The following is a 13,757-nucleotide window of genomic DNA, read 5'->3' as shown; positions in this document are numbered from 1 at the left end:
CACAGTAAGTTAAGGCAGTGTTGCACTCTGGGTAGCTTTATGCTTGTGCACTCACTCTTTCTCCTCGTTCGCCTTTTGGTCCCACAGGGCCTTGCAAACCAGGAGCTCCTGGCTTTCCCTGAGTGCATGAGTAAAAGATGATGTGATTAGTACACGTACATATTCACATACTCACATAAGGAATAGTCTTTAACTTACAGTTTGTCCCATAGGGCCCGGTGGTCCACTGGGTCCTAACGGTCCTGGAGGACCTGCAAAAGACACATCTGAATAAACCCTTCATGATCTGACGTTATGGCATTGCACTGACTGTTTCATGTTGCGGCTCGAAACAACATATGGAAAACATTATGATGTCCAGTGATAATGATAGAATAATGATAGAATATTGATTAAAACTGTCCATTTGGACCAAATCAAACTGTTTCAGGCTTACTTTCATTTGTTAACCTGTTGAAACAAGTTCATACAATTCAAATATCCTATCTCAGTTTAAATTTACCTGATGGATGCTGCTAAAGGAAAACATATCAGAGAATGGCTCATTGTTTTAATACCTGCTGAAATGACATGCAAATAGTGTTACTCATGTTAAAGATGGTTGCTTGTGCTAAAGCTTTTAGAAAGCTTTTCTGCATTAAAGAGATGGCAGTTAAAAAAAAAAAAATCTTTTCAAAGAAGAAAAAGGAGACTTGGTTTGTGTCCAAAGACAGAATAAAACATTAAAATCTCATCACACACAAATTCCATATTTCACATCCAACACCGAGTCATATTTTATCTAGAGTAAAATCCATTGTAATAATAGCACTGCAAAGTAATTTAAGACAGGCTACAAATAATGAGGCAACTTTGAGTTTAGTGGTATTTTTGCTGTGTGAAGTTTCAATATCCCATTTTCAGTGTGTGGAACGTAGCATGTTTTTATGTTATGCAACAATGAGTTTGCAAAACACAATGAAATTAAGGCAGATTCACAAAGGTTCTGTTCATACTATGCTGATTTAATATAAATCCAACTGAATTTTCAGTTAGTATGTGGCATAAATTCATCAGATTTTTATTCTTTGTTTTCAAATCAGGCTTTCAAAAGCTTAGTTTAAAATGAGTAATTATCCATGGTATAAATGTCCAAAAGTGAAAAATACTGTAAAAAGCTAGCAAATAAACATAAAAACAAACAAGAAAATAATTCCTATTCACTGACCGGTGGGTCCAGGTGGACCTGGGGGTCCGTTTGAAGGGGTCACTCGGAGGTCAGGGAAGTTGTTGTGAAGCAGACTGTCTTTTTTCAGGCCTGTAACGAAAAAAAAAATTTGATGTCCATGATCTTAAGCAAAGTGTCATTACGGCTACTTGCCTGTAGACGGTGCTGTTTAAACAAGAATAACCAGTGATGTCATTTGTAGCAGGTTGTAAAATATTAGCGCACCATAAAGTATTACAGTGGTTGTGGCATTTTGATGTGCTGGCTTTTTATTTTCTGTCACGAAAAGTGAATTAAAATACAAAAATACAAGCCAGCGGTTTTCTTTTGTATCGCAGCCTAATGGTTTTCTTTGTCCCTCTCTTGTGTGGTCTGTAATTTTCCCCTTTGTTACCCCTCTGCCCCAAACCCTGAAAATCAAAGCATATATTTTATACATTTATAAAATCAACCAATAAAAACATATTATAGAAAAATGCCAAAAAATTGTGTTTCTTTTTTTACTGCTGAATTCCTGTTTGTTGATATATTTTACTATCACCTTATTTTTGTATTAATACATTTTCTGTTATTTTTTGTCACTGCTTTTGTCATGTGCATTGGTGCTTTGGAAATACTGTATGTAGTATATATCACAATCATGCTATTAAACTACTCTGAAATGTTTCTACTCTACTCACAGTAGACATAATAGATGTTTTGTAACTGCTGGCAATGTTCTCACAGAGGAAAGGCTAAGTACTGATTCAGCCTATGAAATTACAATGGCAGATTCCCATCTCCCTCTCTGTCTGTCTGTCCGTCTGTCTCTTCCCAGCAGGTGAGTTTGCTGCTGTAGTCTCAGTGGCTGCAGGGCATCCCTGAGCTCAGACCCAGACAGGAAACTCCAATAAATACAATGTTTGTCTATGGAAGCCCCTTGCAGACCCTTTAATTTTCATGATTTCTTTGAAGGTAGAATCATGGGAATTACAGCCTTAACTGAGTTATAAAGTTCTAAGGCCCCTAAACTTATAATTCTCTAACTTTATGCGGTCTGGCCTGTGTCCCCTTCAACAGAGAGCAGATATAAAACTGAGCTGAGGTGAAGAGTCAGTCCTCTACACGGGCCAGTCCTCTTCGAGAGTGACGACACACACACTAAAATATTATTGCTTCTATTCTAAAACACTCCCTCGTGCTTATAGTTTAACTGAGTGTAAGTCTCAACAGCACACATACACACACTTCTCCTGCTCTACCCTGCTGTTTTGGCTGTGCACATCTGGAAATGGTTGAGCGACATCAGCAGCAGACAGACAGGCCTTTTTCCCAGCATGTGACTATTGAGTCTAGCCTGCGCTACCTCCTGAAACCTGCCATTTTAATCAACGGCGGGAAAGAAAAAAAGGGGGAATGAGAGAAGAGATACCCCTAAGTTAGACTAATTCCTTAATCCATTCCTCTTTTTCTATTCACATTCATTTGGGACTCATTTGAAGCTTCCCATTGCATAATCAGGAAGTATCAGTGTAAAATGTAGATGAATTTGAACTGACCGTCCCATGACTGGCTACTAATGAGGTATAGACTTGCAGAACTGGCCTGCATTCACAGCTGAACTTATTCCATATTAAAAGCAACTGACTACAACGTGTGTGTGTGTGTGTGTGTGTGTGTGTGTGTGTGTGTGTCCACATGCATCCATCTGGTTCTGCACTACAGCAATTTCCCTCACAACTCGATTCTAAAGGTGTGAAAAATCTGAAGAACCACATGGGAGAGTGCAGCACACACAGTTCCTGAAGCCAGACAGACAGAGAGAGCAAGTGAGAACAGGGTCCAAAAACAGCAAAGCGAGCAAATGTAACAGCTCTCCAGGATACTTGATTCTGATTGGTCAGTTGTGGCATTCTGTGGTCAAATATTGTTGTATAATGACAAACAAATCACAAAACTCTATAACTGACTGCCTTTGCAGGGAAATGATTTCCTACATTTCTTCTTTCACATGCACCATGGTCTGTTACTTCTTACATAACAAAATAATTCCAATTTAAAGCAACGTTTCATGACTATTTGTTTTGTTATTTGATAAGCAGCCAAAAAAATAAATAAAACAATCCTACCAAACTCAAACGTTTGTATACTGTTCAAACTATTTTTTCATGGCTGTAAGAAGTCTCTTATGCTCAATAAAGCTGCATTTATTTGGTCAAAAAATCAATGTAGAAAACAACTGAGATACATTTTTCAGGACTCTTTGATGAAGAGAACTACATTTTTTGTAATATTATAAATGGGTTTATGGCCACTTGTTAATTTAATGTTAATTTAATGCATTCTTGCCGCATAAAAGTATTAATTTCTTTAAAAATAAATAAAACTGGCATTTTTCTGAGCCCAGAACAATGGTGTAGGAAGTATAGAAAAGCACAATCAGTCAGTCATTATAGCTAAATAAACCCCTTTAGGGTGATACAAGACTTAATCACCCTGGGTTCTGGTTTTTATTTTGTGATAATGACTGGATGATTGTACATTATAATTTAAGCTCCCTAAATGATTAGTAATCATACCATCTTGTTCAGGTACAGGGGCTGGTGGTCCAGGGGGCCCTGGAGGGCCGGGTGGCCCAGGGAGGCCCCTCTCTCCTGGGAGGCCCGGTGGTCCCTGAGGACCTGAGGAGAAAGCAAAAAAAAAAGTATGAGAAAGCTCAACTAAAAAAAAAAACACAAAGTGCTACCTTTCAAGCTATTTTTCCCCTGAGTAGTCAATTATAAGGCACTCTTGTCCTATTCAACAGAAAGCTAACAGGAAACAGGAGAACGTATAGAGTGTTTTTTTGCACACTATGTTGAGCAGCTACAGTATATGATAAAAGGATTCCAAGGAAGTTACGGGATGTTTAACATCCTAAAGAAAAGGAGAGGAAGTAGAAGAGAGTGCAGATTGAGGTGCAATGAGGTATTTGGTTTCGATGCATGGCTGTTCTAGGAAACAGGTTAAAAAGAGGGGCGGGGGAGTGGTGTGTATTTGTGTGTTACAGTGTGTGTGGGCTTTAATTAACGAGGGGGTTCATAATGGCCATGTGCTGGACTAACAGGGAGAGCTGGGAAAACTCAAATAAACACTGCTAAATGCCGGAGCATATTAGCGACTCTGGTGTGTAATAAATTAAAGGCTGGCCAGTGACTGCGCTGATTCATACAGCTCTCTGTCTGTGTGTGTGTGTGTGTGTGTGTGAACATGCATCTACATAAGATCCCTGGTTCCCTGTTGCCTGTTAGTTTTGATTAAGCGGGAACAAAATGAAGGAAAGAAAAGCTACGTCATAGCTGGTGTGGGAGTGTGATTGTAAAACAAACAGAACAAGAGTTTCATCTGCCTGTCTTTGTTTTTTCCTCTGTTCCTGTCCCTTCTTTTCTTTTTCCTCTCCTCTGACATCCCTCGGTACTTATCACCCAATTTCTCATCAGTCTCTCCTGGTGTTTGACAAAGTGTTTATAAAAGTTATTTAGAAAAGAGTTTAAATGAGAAGTAGGATAAAATTCCTTTAATATGAGTTACCAATTTTCATTTTGTGAGCGATAAATTCAGTAAACAGCTGTGTCACACTTGCAAGGTAAAACCTGTTTCTTATTATTCACTAACCATCCACAATACAGCTTAAACAGATGCTAAATGTACTGAAGTAGTGCTATTCCATAAGACAAACATACCTCCTTTCTACATAAATTAGACTTTTTATGATTTCTGCTGCTTGATTTGCATAATACCTGCAGAGAACTGGTCACTGAAACAATGCCAACAGCCTATTTACCATGAGTAAATAAACAGCCTTACCAGTGGACAAAATTCATTCACAGCACAAGTCATGTGGAGTCTGCAGCTTTATGGAATGATTATTGAGTGAATAACAGATCATTGTGTGTCTGTAAGAGCATCATTGTAAAGAGGATGTCCTGTTTCCCTTTGACAGGAAGTGTGTGGACCGGTTTTCTGCTGACTCAGACACAAAAGAATCTGATCACTGAATTTGCCTATACCATCCTTCACTTAAAAATAAGCATGGCATTGTAATGTTTATGCATAAAAAAATAAAATAAATGCATTTTGCTCTTTCATATATATACAATTCAATGAATGTCTATGAATATGGTATTCAGTAATTATCTTTCTCATACTGGCAATGTACCATTGTACCACCAATAATATTGCTCTGTTGGGATTGCTCCCATTCCCTCAATTCCCTTAGGTTAAATCTAGATGAATGTACAATTTATGTCATTTATTTGATTTATATTATTTAATTATTTTTTCATCATTTTTAGAATCACTTTTTAGCTTAAAGGTGTTCTAAGTGATGTCACACATTTTTTAGGCCAAAACATTTTTTGTCACATCCAGCAAACATCTCCTCACTATCCGCTAGCTGCTTGTCCCCTGAACACACTGTAAAAAAACGGGGTCTCTCTAGACACCACAGGCTCCACAAACAACAAGAAAAACAAACTGGGCTCACCCGCACCACAAAACATAACAAACTGTTCCAGCCAATAACCGACAAGAAAGATTTGGGGGTGGGGTTTGGGGGGTTAGTGCATGGACGAGGAGGAGGGAGGGTCTAGCTAGCCTCCATTTTGTTTGACAACAATTTGAACGTCAACAAGAAGTTACGACTCCCGGCATCCCTTAGAGCACCTTTAACTAGCTCATTTTAATAGTCCCGCAGTGTGATAAATACAATTTTGAAAGTACAAATAATTAAACATACAAATGTCTATGCAATCCCTCAGTTAATATAAAGTCATAAAATTTCATATAGAATAATTATATTAGGAATATCAAAAAGCTTTAGATGAAGTACAGCTTTAACAATCTATGACGTCAACAATTCCAAATTGTGTCATGTCAGCTACACATATACCATGACGTTGTTTTCCTATAGATCTACTTTGCTTTATGTAAACATACCTATCTTGAGAGAATACAGCAATCAGATACAGTTCATCGTGCATGACATGAGGGCGTAAAGAAAAAGGCATATCCAAGGAAAACAATACAATGGCAAACATATGGAAGAAATAAGAAGCAAGTATTGTATACATATTTCATGTTCAACTTAGATTGGATTCATATGGCTGAGGAGCCTGGGTAAAGACCTAAGGTCATTTGAAGCCCCTGTCAGTCAGTCATGTCTCTGGTAAAAGACCCTTCATACCTGTGGCCATGTTTCATATATTATAACTAAATTCTATACTATCTTTGAGCCTGGGGGTAAGTGATACGTATGTTAGTCAATGTGTGTGTGTTTTAGGCAAACCCCAGCACAGTAGTACATGCTGTGAACAAAAAAGGATTTTTATAGTGTGGTCCAAACGCAAATATTTTGGCAAGAGGGCTTGGAGCTCAATGCTGACTCGGCAACGTCTCCATATACTGTCTCTTACGGCAGAAAAGTCAGCATGGTGAGAAACCACATTCTTGAAAGTCACAGGTCAGCACTCCACAAGAAAACAGTGCTCTGTTGTTATTGGATACATTAATGTAAACTGATGTATGAAGACAACTTTTGGGAGTCAAAGACAAAGATGAAAGCAAAAAATTAATAGTTCACCCAAAAGGTACAATTTGCAGAAAATGTACCCACCCTCAGGCCATCCTAGATGTAGATGAGTTTGTTTCTTCATCGAAACATATTGGGAAAAATTTAGCATTACATCACTTACATCCTTTGCAGTGAATGGGTGCCGTCAGAATGAGAGTCTAAACAGCTGATGAAAACATCACTATAATCCACAAGTAATCCATTTGACTCCAGTCCATCAATTAATGTCTTGTGAAGTGAAAAGCTGCATTTTTATAATTAACAAATACATCTTTAAGGCATTTTCACTTTAAACCATCACTTCTAGCAAAAATACCAGCTGGTAGTTGATAGTAACGCTTCCTCCAGTGAAAAAGTTCTTCCCATTTCTACCTCTCACATCAAAATCCACTGACATAATTTGTTTACAACAGTTTTGGACATACTTATTATTAGTGTTTAATCTGCGCATAATTATTTCCTGATTCAGATGACTTTTCCACTGGATAATGCAATTTAATGGATAGTGGACTCACATGTTCGCTGGAAACAACAGTTTGAAGTTGGTTTAAATTATGTTTTTGTCATTTTAATCGTGGTTTTGTTTCTTATAAACATGCAGCTTTTCACTTCACAGGATGTTAATTGATGAACTGGAGTCATGTGGATTGTCATGTTTTTCATCAGCTGTTTGAACTCTCATTCTAACGGCACCCATTCACTGCAGAAGATCCATTGGTGAGCAAGTGATGCATTGCTAAAGTGCTCTAAATATGTTTTGATGAGGAAACACTCATCTATAGCTTGAAGGCCCCAAGTTGAGTGAATTCTCAGCAAATTAAACTTTTTGGGTGAATTAGTCCTTTAAGTCCTCTAGACATTAAACAGCAACATGAGATGTGTTAAGAGGACATAGCTAGTCTGGCACGACGCTTGTCTTCAGTCACAGAGTGATTTAGAGCTCAGAATCTTGTGATAGTGTGGTGGGCATGATTTGTTCAAAGTACCTGGAGGACCAGCTGTTCCTTTAGACCCTGGAGCCCCAGATGGACCTCTGCTGCCCGCATCACCTTTGGGTCCTGGCAGACCTCGAAACCCTGGTTTACCTGCAGAGACAGAGAACATATGTAATGTACAAATTAGTGCTCTTCTTTTTCCCTCTCAGAGTCAGAATGTAAATTTTGCCATGATTTATTCACCCTCATTTCCTTTCAAATCATACTTCTGCAGAACACAAAATAAGATTTTTTTTACATATTTTAACTGTTTAAAGAGATATTTTGGCAGTAAAACTCGAAAGTCATTCGAGTTTGGAAATTAGTTTAGAGTGATTAAATGGTGAATTCTCTTCTTTGGGCTAATCTTTATCATTTCTTGTTTTATGCATGCAGCGATCATGGGAAACCTGCTGCTTTTAGAAAGGTTCTTCTCCTTACAAACTGTAAGAATGAACCAAGGTTGGACAGCAGACCTCTACTGTAAGAGTGCAGAAGTGTGAATGTGTGTATTTTAGATTGCAATGAATGGTGAAAAGACATGAACCAACTTACCGTCTTTACCGGGTAAGCCATCCTGGCCTCTCTCGCCCTGTGGACCTGGGACAAACACACACAAATTTACCACTGTACAGGAAGTATCAGGATTCTCCAGATCTTAAAGCACTCTCTACACTAGTCTGTAAAAAAAGTCAAATCTTCCATCAAGTATCTTCCAGGCCTGCCATTGGAACCGTCCCACAGCCCGATAAAAATCAGTGGATCAGTGGAGTGCCTGTTGGCAGACACAGTCTAAATAACACTGAGCTCATCATGTGAGATCATCAACTGTGACATCACTGCAGAGAGAGGATTCCCTGAAGGAATAATTTATGAACTGATACATTGATATATTTACACAGTCACTCATGTTATTCTCCCCCTGAAAGACTTTATGATAAAATAAAATCTCATGTTTCTCTCCCACCAAGCATTTGGCCATAAACACATCCACACAGTTTATGTTGCAGGAATATTGTGAATGAGTAACGCAAATTCAACAACCCTGTTGTGTTACAAAAAATAGCCCCCTTTGTGAATTACCTGAAGAGGGCCACAAAGACTTTGTAGTTTAGATCTATATCAGCAACCAGACAAGGAGAAAAAGGAGACTGTAATTTGAACAGTCTTCTTGCCTTTCTCATTTGGTATATCTTATGATAGACAAACCTTATTCGACATGGAAAAAGTCCAACACAGAATAACATTCAGCTTCCCCGGACTCCCGACTGAGCCGTAGAAGAGTTTTTGGGGTACGGGTTCATGCTCAGCTAATGTCTTGATCAAACTAACGCTCTGCACCAAGCATCCTGCTTGCCAATGTCTGCTCACTTGAAAACAAGCTGGACGAGCTAAGAGCCAGGAACAAATCAGTGGGAAAACAGGCAGGGATTGTTGAATGACTGTTTGAAAAACAGTAATTTTTTTTGAAAAATTTCCATTAAATGTCACCTACTGTCAGAGAGTGAACTTGCATTTCAGTCATCCTGTTCTGCAGCGTAGATGCAAGCATTTACATGTTGATGAAAAAAAACTACTGTGCATTTTAAAAATGGAATCAATTTGGATAATAAGGTACCTAAAACTATTCACTAAGTATTTTGAAATGCTGTAGATATCAATAGCAATGTACTGCATTTTCGAATAGCTGTATATGTCTAATTTGCATCCACTTTTTCTATTTCAATCAGATTATAACAATAACCGTGCATTATAGTGAGCCCTGCAAAGCATCACACATAGTTTAAGAGCTCCACATAAATGCTCGTTCCTCCCACGAAAGCACCAGATTCGCTTTCACGTTCTCCATCTGTGTAACAAGCACATGGAAATAATCCCCAAGTCTAATTTGTGCCTCATCCTTCCACCACAACCCTCCATGGATTTGGTATTTCGAATGGATAGAGGATTGATTTTGCACTGAGGTGGAGAACCTCTGGGCAGCAGATCTATTCAGTGTTCTGTGTGGAAGGAACTGAATTGCAATGATTTGTTAAATAGTTCTGCCAAGTCAGCACAGGGAGGAGGGCCACTGGATGAGTGAGGGCACTCAGGATTTTACTTAACAGTCTGGTTAGTCATTTCTGAAATTTCTGGACCCGCCTTTTAATCTCTTCCACACTTCAAGTGATGATAGGATTGAGCATTGACAGCGAGGGATACCTGTGACGTGGGTAAGGGGAATTAAGGACTCTGTATTAACCATTAAAAAGGATGTGCTGACACACACAAACTGACGATGAGAGATGATTCATCATTTTCACAAAGTTAGTATGATTTGATGCCTTTAGATGGAGAAATTAGAGGCCTCAAATGGGAACTACACTATGAATGATCCTAAAGAAAGATCCACCAATCAGAGAAGGGTTCATGTGGAAACTAGAAAACCAAAAAAAAGTGCACAGCAGTGACAGCTCACTTCCATGAGGCACTACACATTTTTGCTGCTATTTGTTTTTCTATTCTAATTGTATTGAATTATAAGCCTTTTACTTTTAGATTACAGGTTTTTAATTACTCTGTGTGTGAGTGTAAAAATACAAAGTCAACATTTTCCAAAAATGTGACTTTGACGTATATATGATTTATATTTAAGGAAGGATCTTATCCTATTTTGAAGTTCTTATCTTCTTATTTTTTATTTTGAAACACTTAGAGAAACTGAATAGGGAAATATTTCCAGAACAAAGGCTGCTTAAAAAGTCTGCGGTTATAGTTTGGCTGGTGGAAATGACATCTGTGACACAGTGTCAAGTGCAGTCCTACAGTTTTTACTATACAATTAGCCCCTTCAAATCCCCACAAGCCTCTTTAATGTCTCAGTTCTACATCTCTATGGCAACTGGCAATGAATTGGTGCAATTCAAAGCCACATGCACCATGGCAATCACCCAAAAAACACCCACAACCGTCAGTGCTCACATCGTCCAACAAACACACACAACTTAAATCTACTCTAATCTCTCCAAAGTGAAATCCCCAACAACTGTAGTGGGAGATAAATAAAAATGTGGGTGGGTTCTGGGATTATCATGATTGTTATAGGGAATGGGATTATCTCCACATGCTTTATTGGCTAATAAAATGTTCTCCATATGGATCCGGTGCAAAACTGCTATTATGAACACCCCACAAAATGATGTGATTTTAGCTGAGGCCAAATGCATGGCTTTGAACCACTGACTTTGACACCTATGGACAGGAACAGTGGCCTTTTGTACCATGAACATCAATCTTCGGGGCAATTTAAATCAACAGTACAGGACAAACACCACTACTAAAACTGCTCTTTATTCTGTAACACAAAGTGATTAACATGCCTGCAGGACCCTGAGCCCCAGGAGAACCTTTGGCAGGTGTAGCCCCCATCAGCAAGGAGGAGTCAGGTTCATTTTTTAACTGCGTCTGTTGATGAGAGGTGGAGGCAGGAGCGGTAAGAAGCTGAACCTGGGAGAAAGAGCAACAGGAAGGTAGAGAGACAGAGAAGGCACAAAGGGTAATTGATTAAACTGTGTTACATGGGGATTGTTTGAGTGATTAAATAGTACTGGAGTGATGAGGACAGAGCATCATAAAACACAGAGGTACAGATAAACAAAGCTATTAATGGATGCAATTCATTTTTAGTGAATTTCTTCATGAAAGAAGCTCAAAGTGAAAGATGTGACTTTACCTTGGCCTCCAGAGAGCTCACACGATCTGTGAGGGTGGTGATACGACTGCAATTCAGACAGTCTGAGAGATATAGGCAGAGGACAAAGAAAAAGACAAGTCATAATTAGATCAATAAAAGCGTTCACAGTGTTCTTTCCAAGGTGAGTTCTTTTTAAATATAGTGTTGTTGTTTACAAAGTTTTCTGTGGTATGGATCTCTGAGCACCTTAATAAGGAATAAATGAAATGTTCATGCTGAAAAGCTAATCAGGAATCAGTCTGAAAAGGTGCTGTTTAAAAGAACCAGGAAATGCGCATGCAAACTCAAAATGGCCAACACAAGCTGTTTACTGTTACAAGCCAGTTACATCATTAAATCTTGCAACAAAGGGCCTTGGGTACAATTTATAACAGTTCCAGATGGACAAGTTCCTTCAGCGCTGTTTTATGGATGCTTTTGTCTTTATAGGGCCTTTTCATCGCTTAAGTGGAACATATTTAAAATTGATAAATCTAGATTAGAGTTTTGGTTCTTACTTGAGATATGTTCTCCTGTTTTAGAAGCATGTTTCAGAATTATAGCCTGTTTTCTTACAGCCTCCTGGGCAACCAGGTTACTCGATGAGCCTGCACACAAGAGATTAATGTACGAATAAAAATATGAAAAAATAAATGATTATCACTGTTAAAATGTTGGGGTTAAATTGGAAAAAAAAAATCAAGTAAATGCTGTTCTATTCATCAAACAATTCGGGGGAGGGGGGGGGGGGGAATCACAGGTCCCATAAAAATATTTCAGACTATCGTGCATGAAATATTTTCAACACTGAAAATAGCCATAAATGTTCAAATAATAAAAAATAAATTACCTTCAACAAATGTGGCCTTGGTAAACATATGTGACCCTGGTCTTAAGTGTAAATTTTTCGCAATTGAGATTTATACATCATCTGAAAGCTGCATAAATAAGCTTTCCATTGATGTATGGTTTGTTAGGATCGGAAAATATTTGGCTGAGATGCAACTATTTGAAAATCTGGAATCTGAGGATGCCTAAAACATCTAAATACTGAGAAAATCGCCTTTAAAGTCGTCCAAATGAGGATCTTATCAATGCATATTACTAATAAAAATTTAAATTTTGATATGTTTATGCTAGGAATTTTTTTCTTCATAGAATATGATCATTATTTAATATCCGAATGATTTTGGCGTAGAAGAAAAATCAATAATTTTGACCTACAATTTTTTTTTTTTCTGGCTATTGCTAAAAATATACCCCAGCAACTTAAGACTGGTTTTGTGGTCCAGGGTCACATAAAAGACTTTTTTTAAGATGTGAGAAATTCTATACAACCCCTACATTTTTGAAAAGTACTATAAAAGCAATAATACATATATTCCAATTCTACAGTTAATCAATACATATACTGTTCAAAAGGAAAACAAAAACATATGTGGACATGTTCTGGTTAACGTTAGTCTAGCACTTCCACAGGTAATTTGATGATCAACACCTGTGGTTACTTTGCTAGGACTGTGTGAACTTAGGTAGAAAAATGGGTAGAAAACAGAACTTGGGGGTAACATTTTTTAGTTGTTGTTGTTGTAGACACAACTATCTATTCATAACCATACATAACTAAGACAGAACTCTATTTATCTATTCAATGAAATTCAATGCAAATGCAAATATTGTATTTTGAGGCCACTTTAAGAATGAAAATCATTATGACTAATCATGCAATATCCCAACATACAACTGTCCACCATCAAACTATGTGCACTTTGTTAGAAACCAGGCATTTCTTTTTTCAGAATCTCTCTGTTCAGATCAAATTTTGAAGCCAAGCAGCAGTATATATTTAACTCCTGGCTTTTGCTCTGTATTGGGATAGTTACGCTCTGAAAAACACTTATAATGCTGCTTCATATCTGCATAGACAGGAAAGGCACAGAGGGGCCTCTCTGACAGGTAAGCCCACAGAACCCTAGCATGATGAGAAGGGTTGAATAAGATACAAATGTGGAGGGAGTAACCTGGATACGCTTTTCACAAGAGAAACGCACTTTTGGGTATTATATGTTTAATTTTGGCTTACATTAAATCATTTTATCACATTTTTTCTTCCATCTTCATAGTGATCTTGAGGAGGAAGAGGTTACTTTTGGCAGACAAGAGAAGATAGAGGCTTACATTTAAAAACAATGGTTTCCTTGTGCTGTTTAAATGGACCTCAGTTCACTTTCCCTCAACTCCTCTCTCTTTCTCTTCTATTATCTCTTTTTTCCA

The 13,757-nt window shown here is 38.0% G+C and overlaps 1 protein-coding gene across 5 annotated transcripts in view; it reads right to left on the bottom strand.

Moving 5' to 3' along the window:
* emid1 (EMI domain containing 1) overlaps positions 1 to 13,757 on the bottom strand; it is a 66,019-nt gene that overhangs the window by 6,789 nt on the left and 45,473 nt on the right. For 2 of the 5 annotated variants that reach the window (XM_059550949.1, XM_059550952.1), the window contains exons 4-12: positions 12,002 to 12,091; positions 11,484 to 11,545; positions 11,131 to 11,257; positions 8,327 to 8,371; positions 7,784 to 7,882; positions 3,766 to 3,867; positions 1,208 to 1,297; positions 199 to 251; positions 56 to 118 (exon numbers count right to left, since the gene is read on the bottom strand). In XM_059550949.1, the coding sequence (XP_059406932.1) occupies positions 56 to 118; positions 199 to 251; positions 1,208 to 1,297; positions 3,766 to 3,867; positions 7,784 to 7,882; positions 8,327 to 8,371; positions 11,131 to 11,257; positions 11,484 to 11,545; positions 12,002 to 12,091 (731 nt within the window). Of the gene's footprint in view, positions 1 to 55; positions 119 to 198; positions 252 to 1,207; positions 1,305 to 3,765; positions 3,868 to 7,783; positions 7,883 to 8,326; positions 8,372 to 11,130; positions 11,258 to 11,483; positions 11,546 to 12,001; positions 12,092 to 13,757 lie in introns of all 5 variants that reach the window. The other 3 variants (XM_059550948.1, XM_059550950.1, XM_059550951.1) reach the window with 2 other exon arrangements.

Source organism: Carassius carassius, chromosome 5, assembly GCF_963082965.1.
Source record: "Carassius carassius chromosome 5, fCarCar2.1, whole genome shotgun sequence".
Lineage (NCBI taxonomy): Eukaryota > Metazoa > Chordata > Actinopteri > Cypriniformes > Cyprinidae > Carassius > Carassius carassius.
This window is presented reverse-complemented; position numbering and strand designations above follow the sequence as displayed.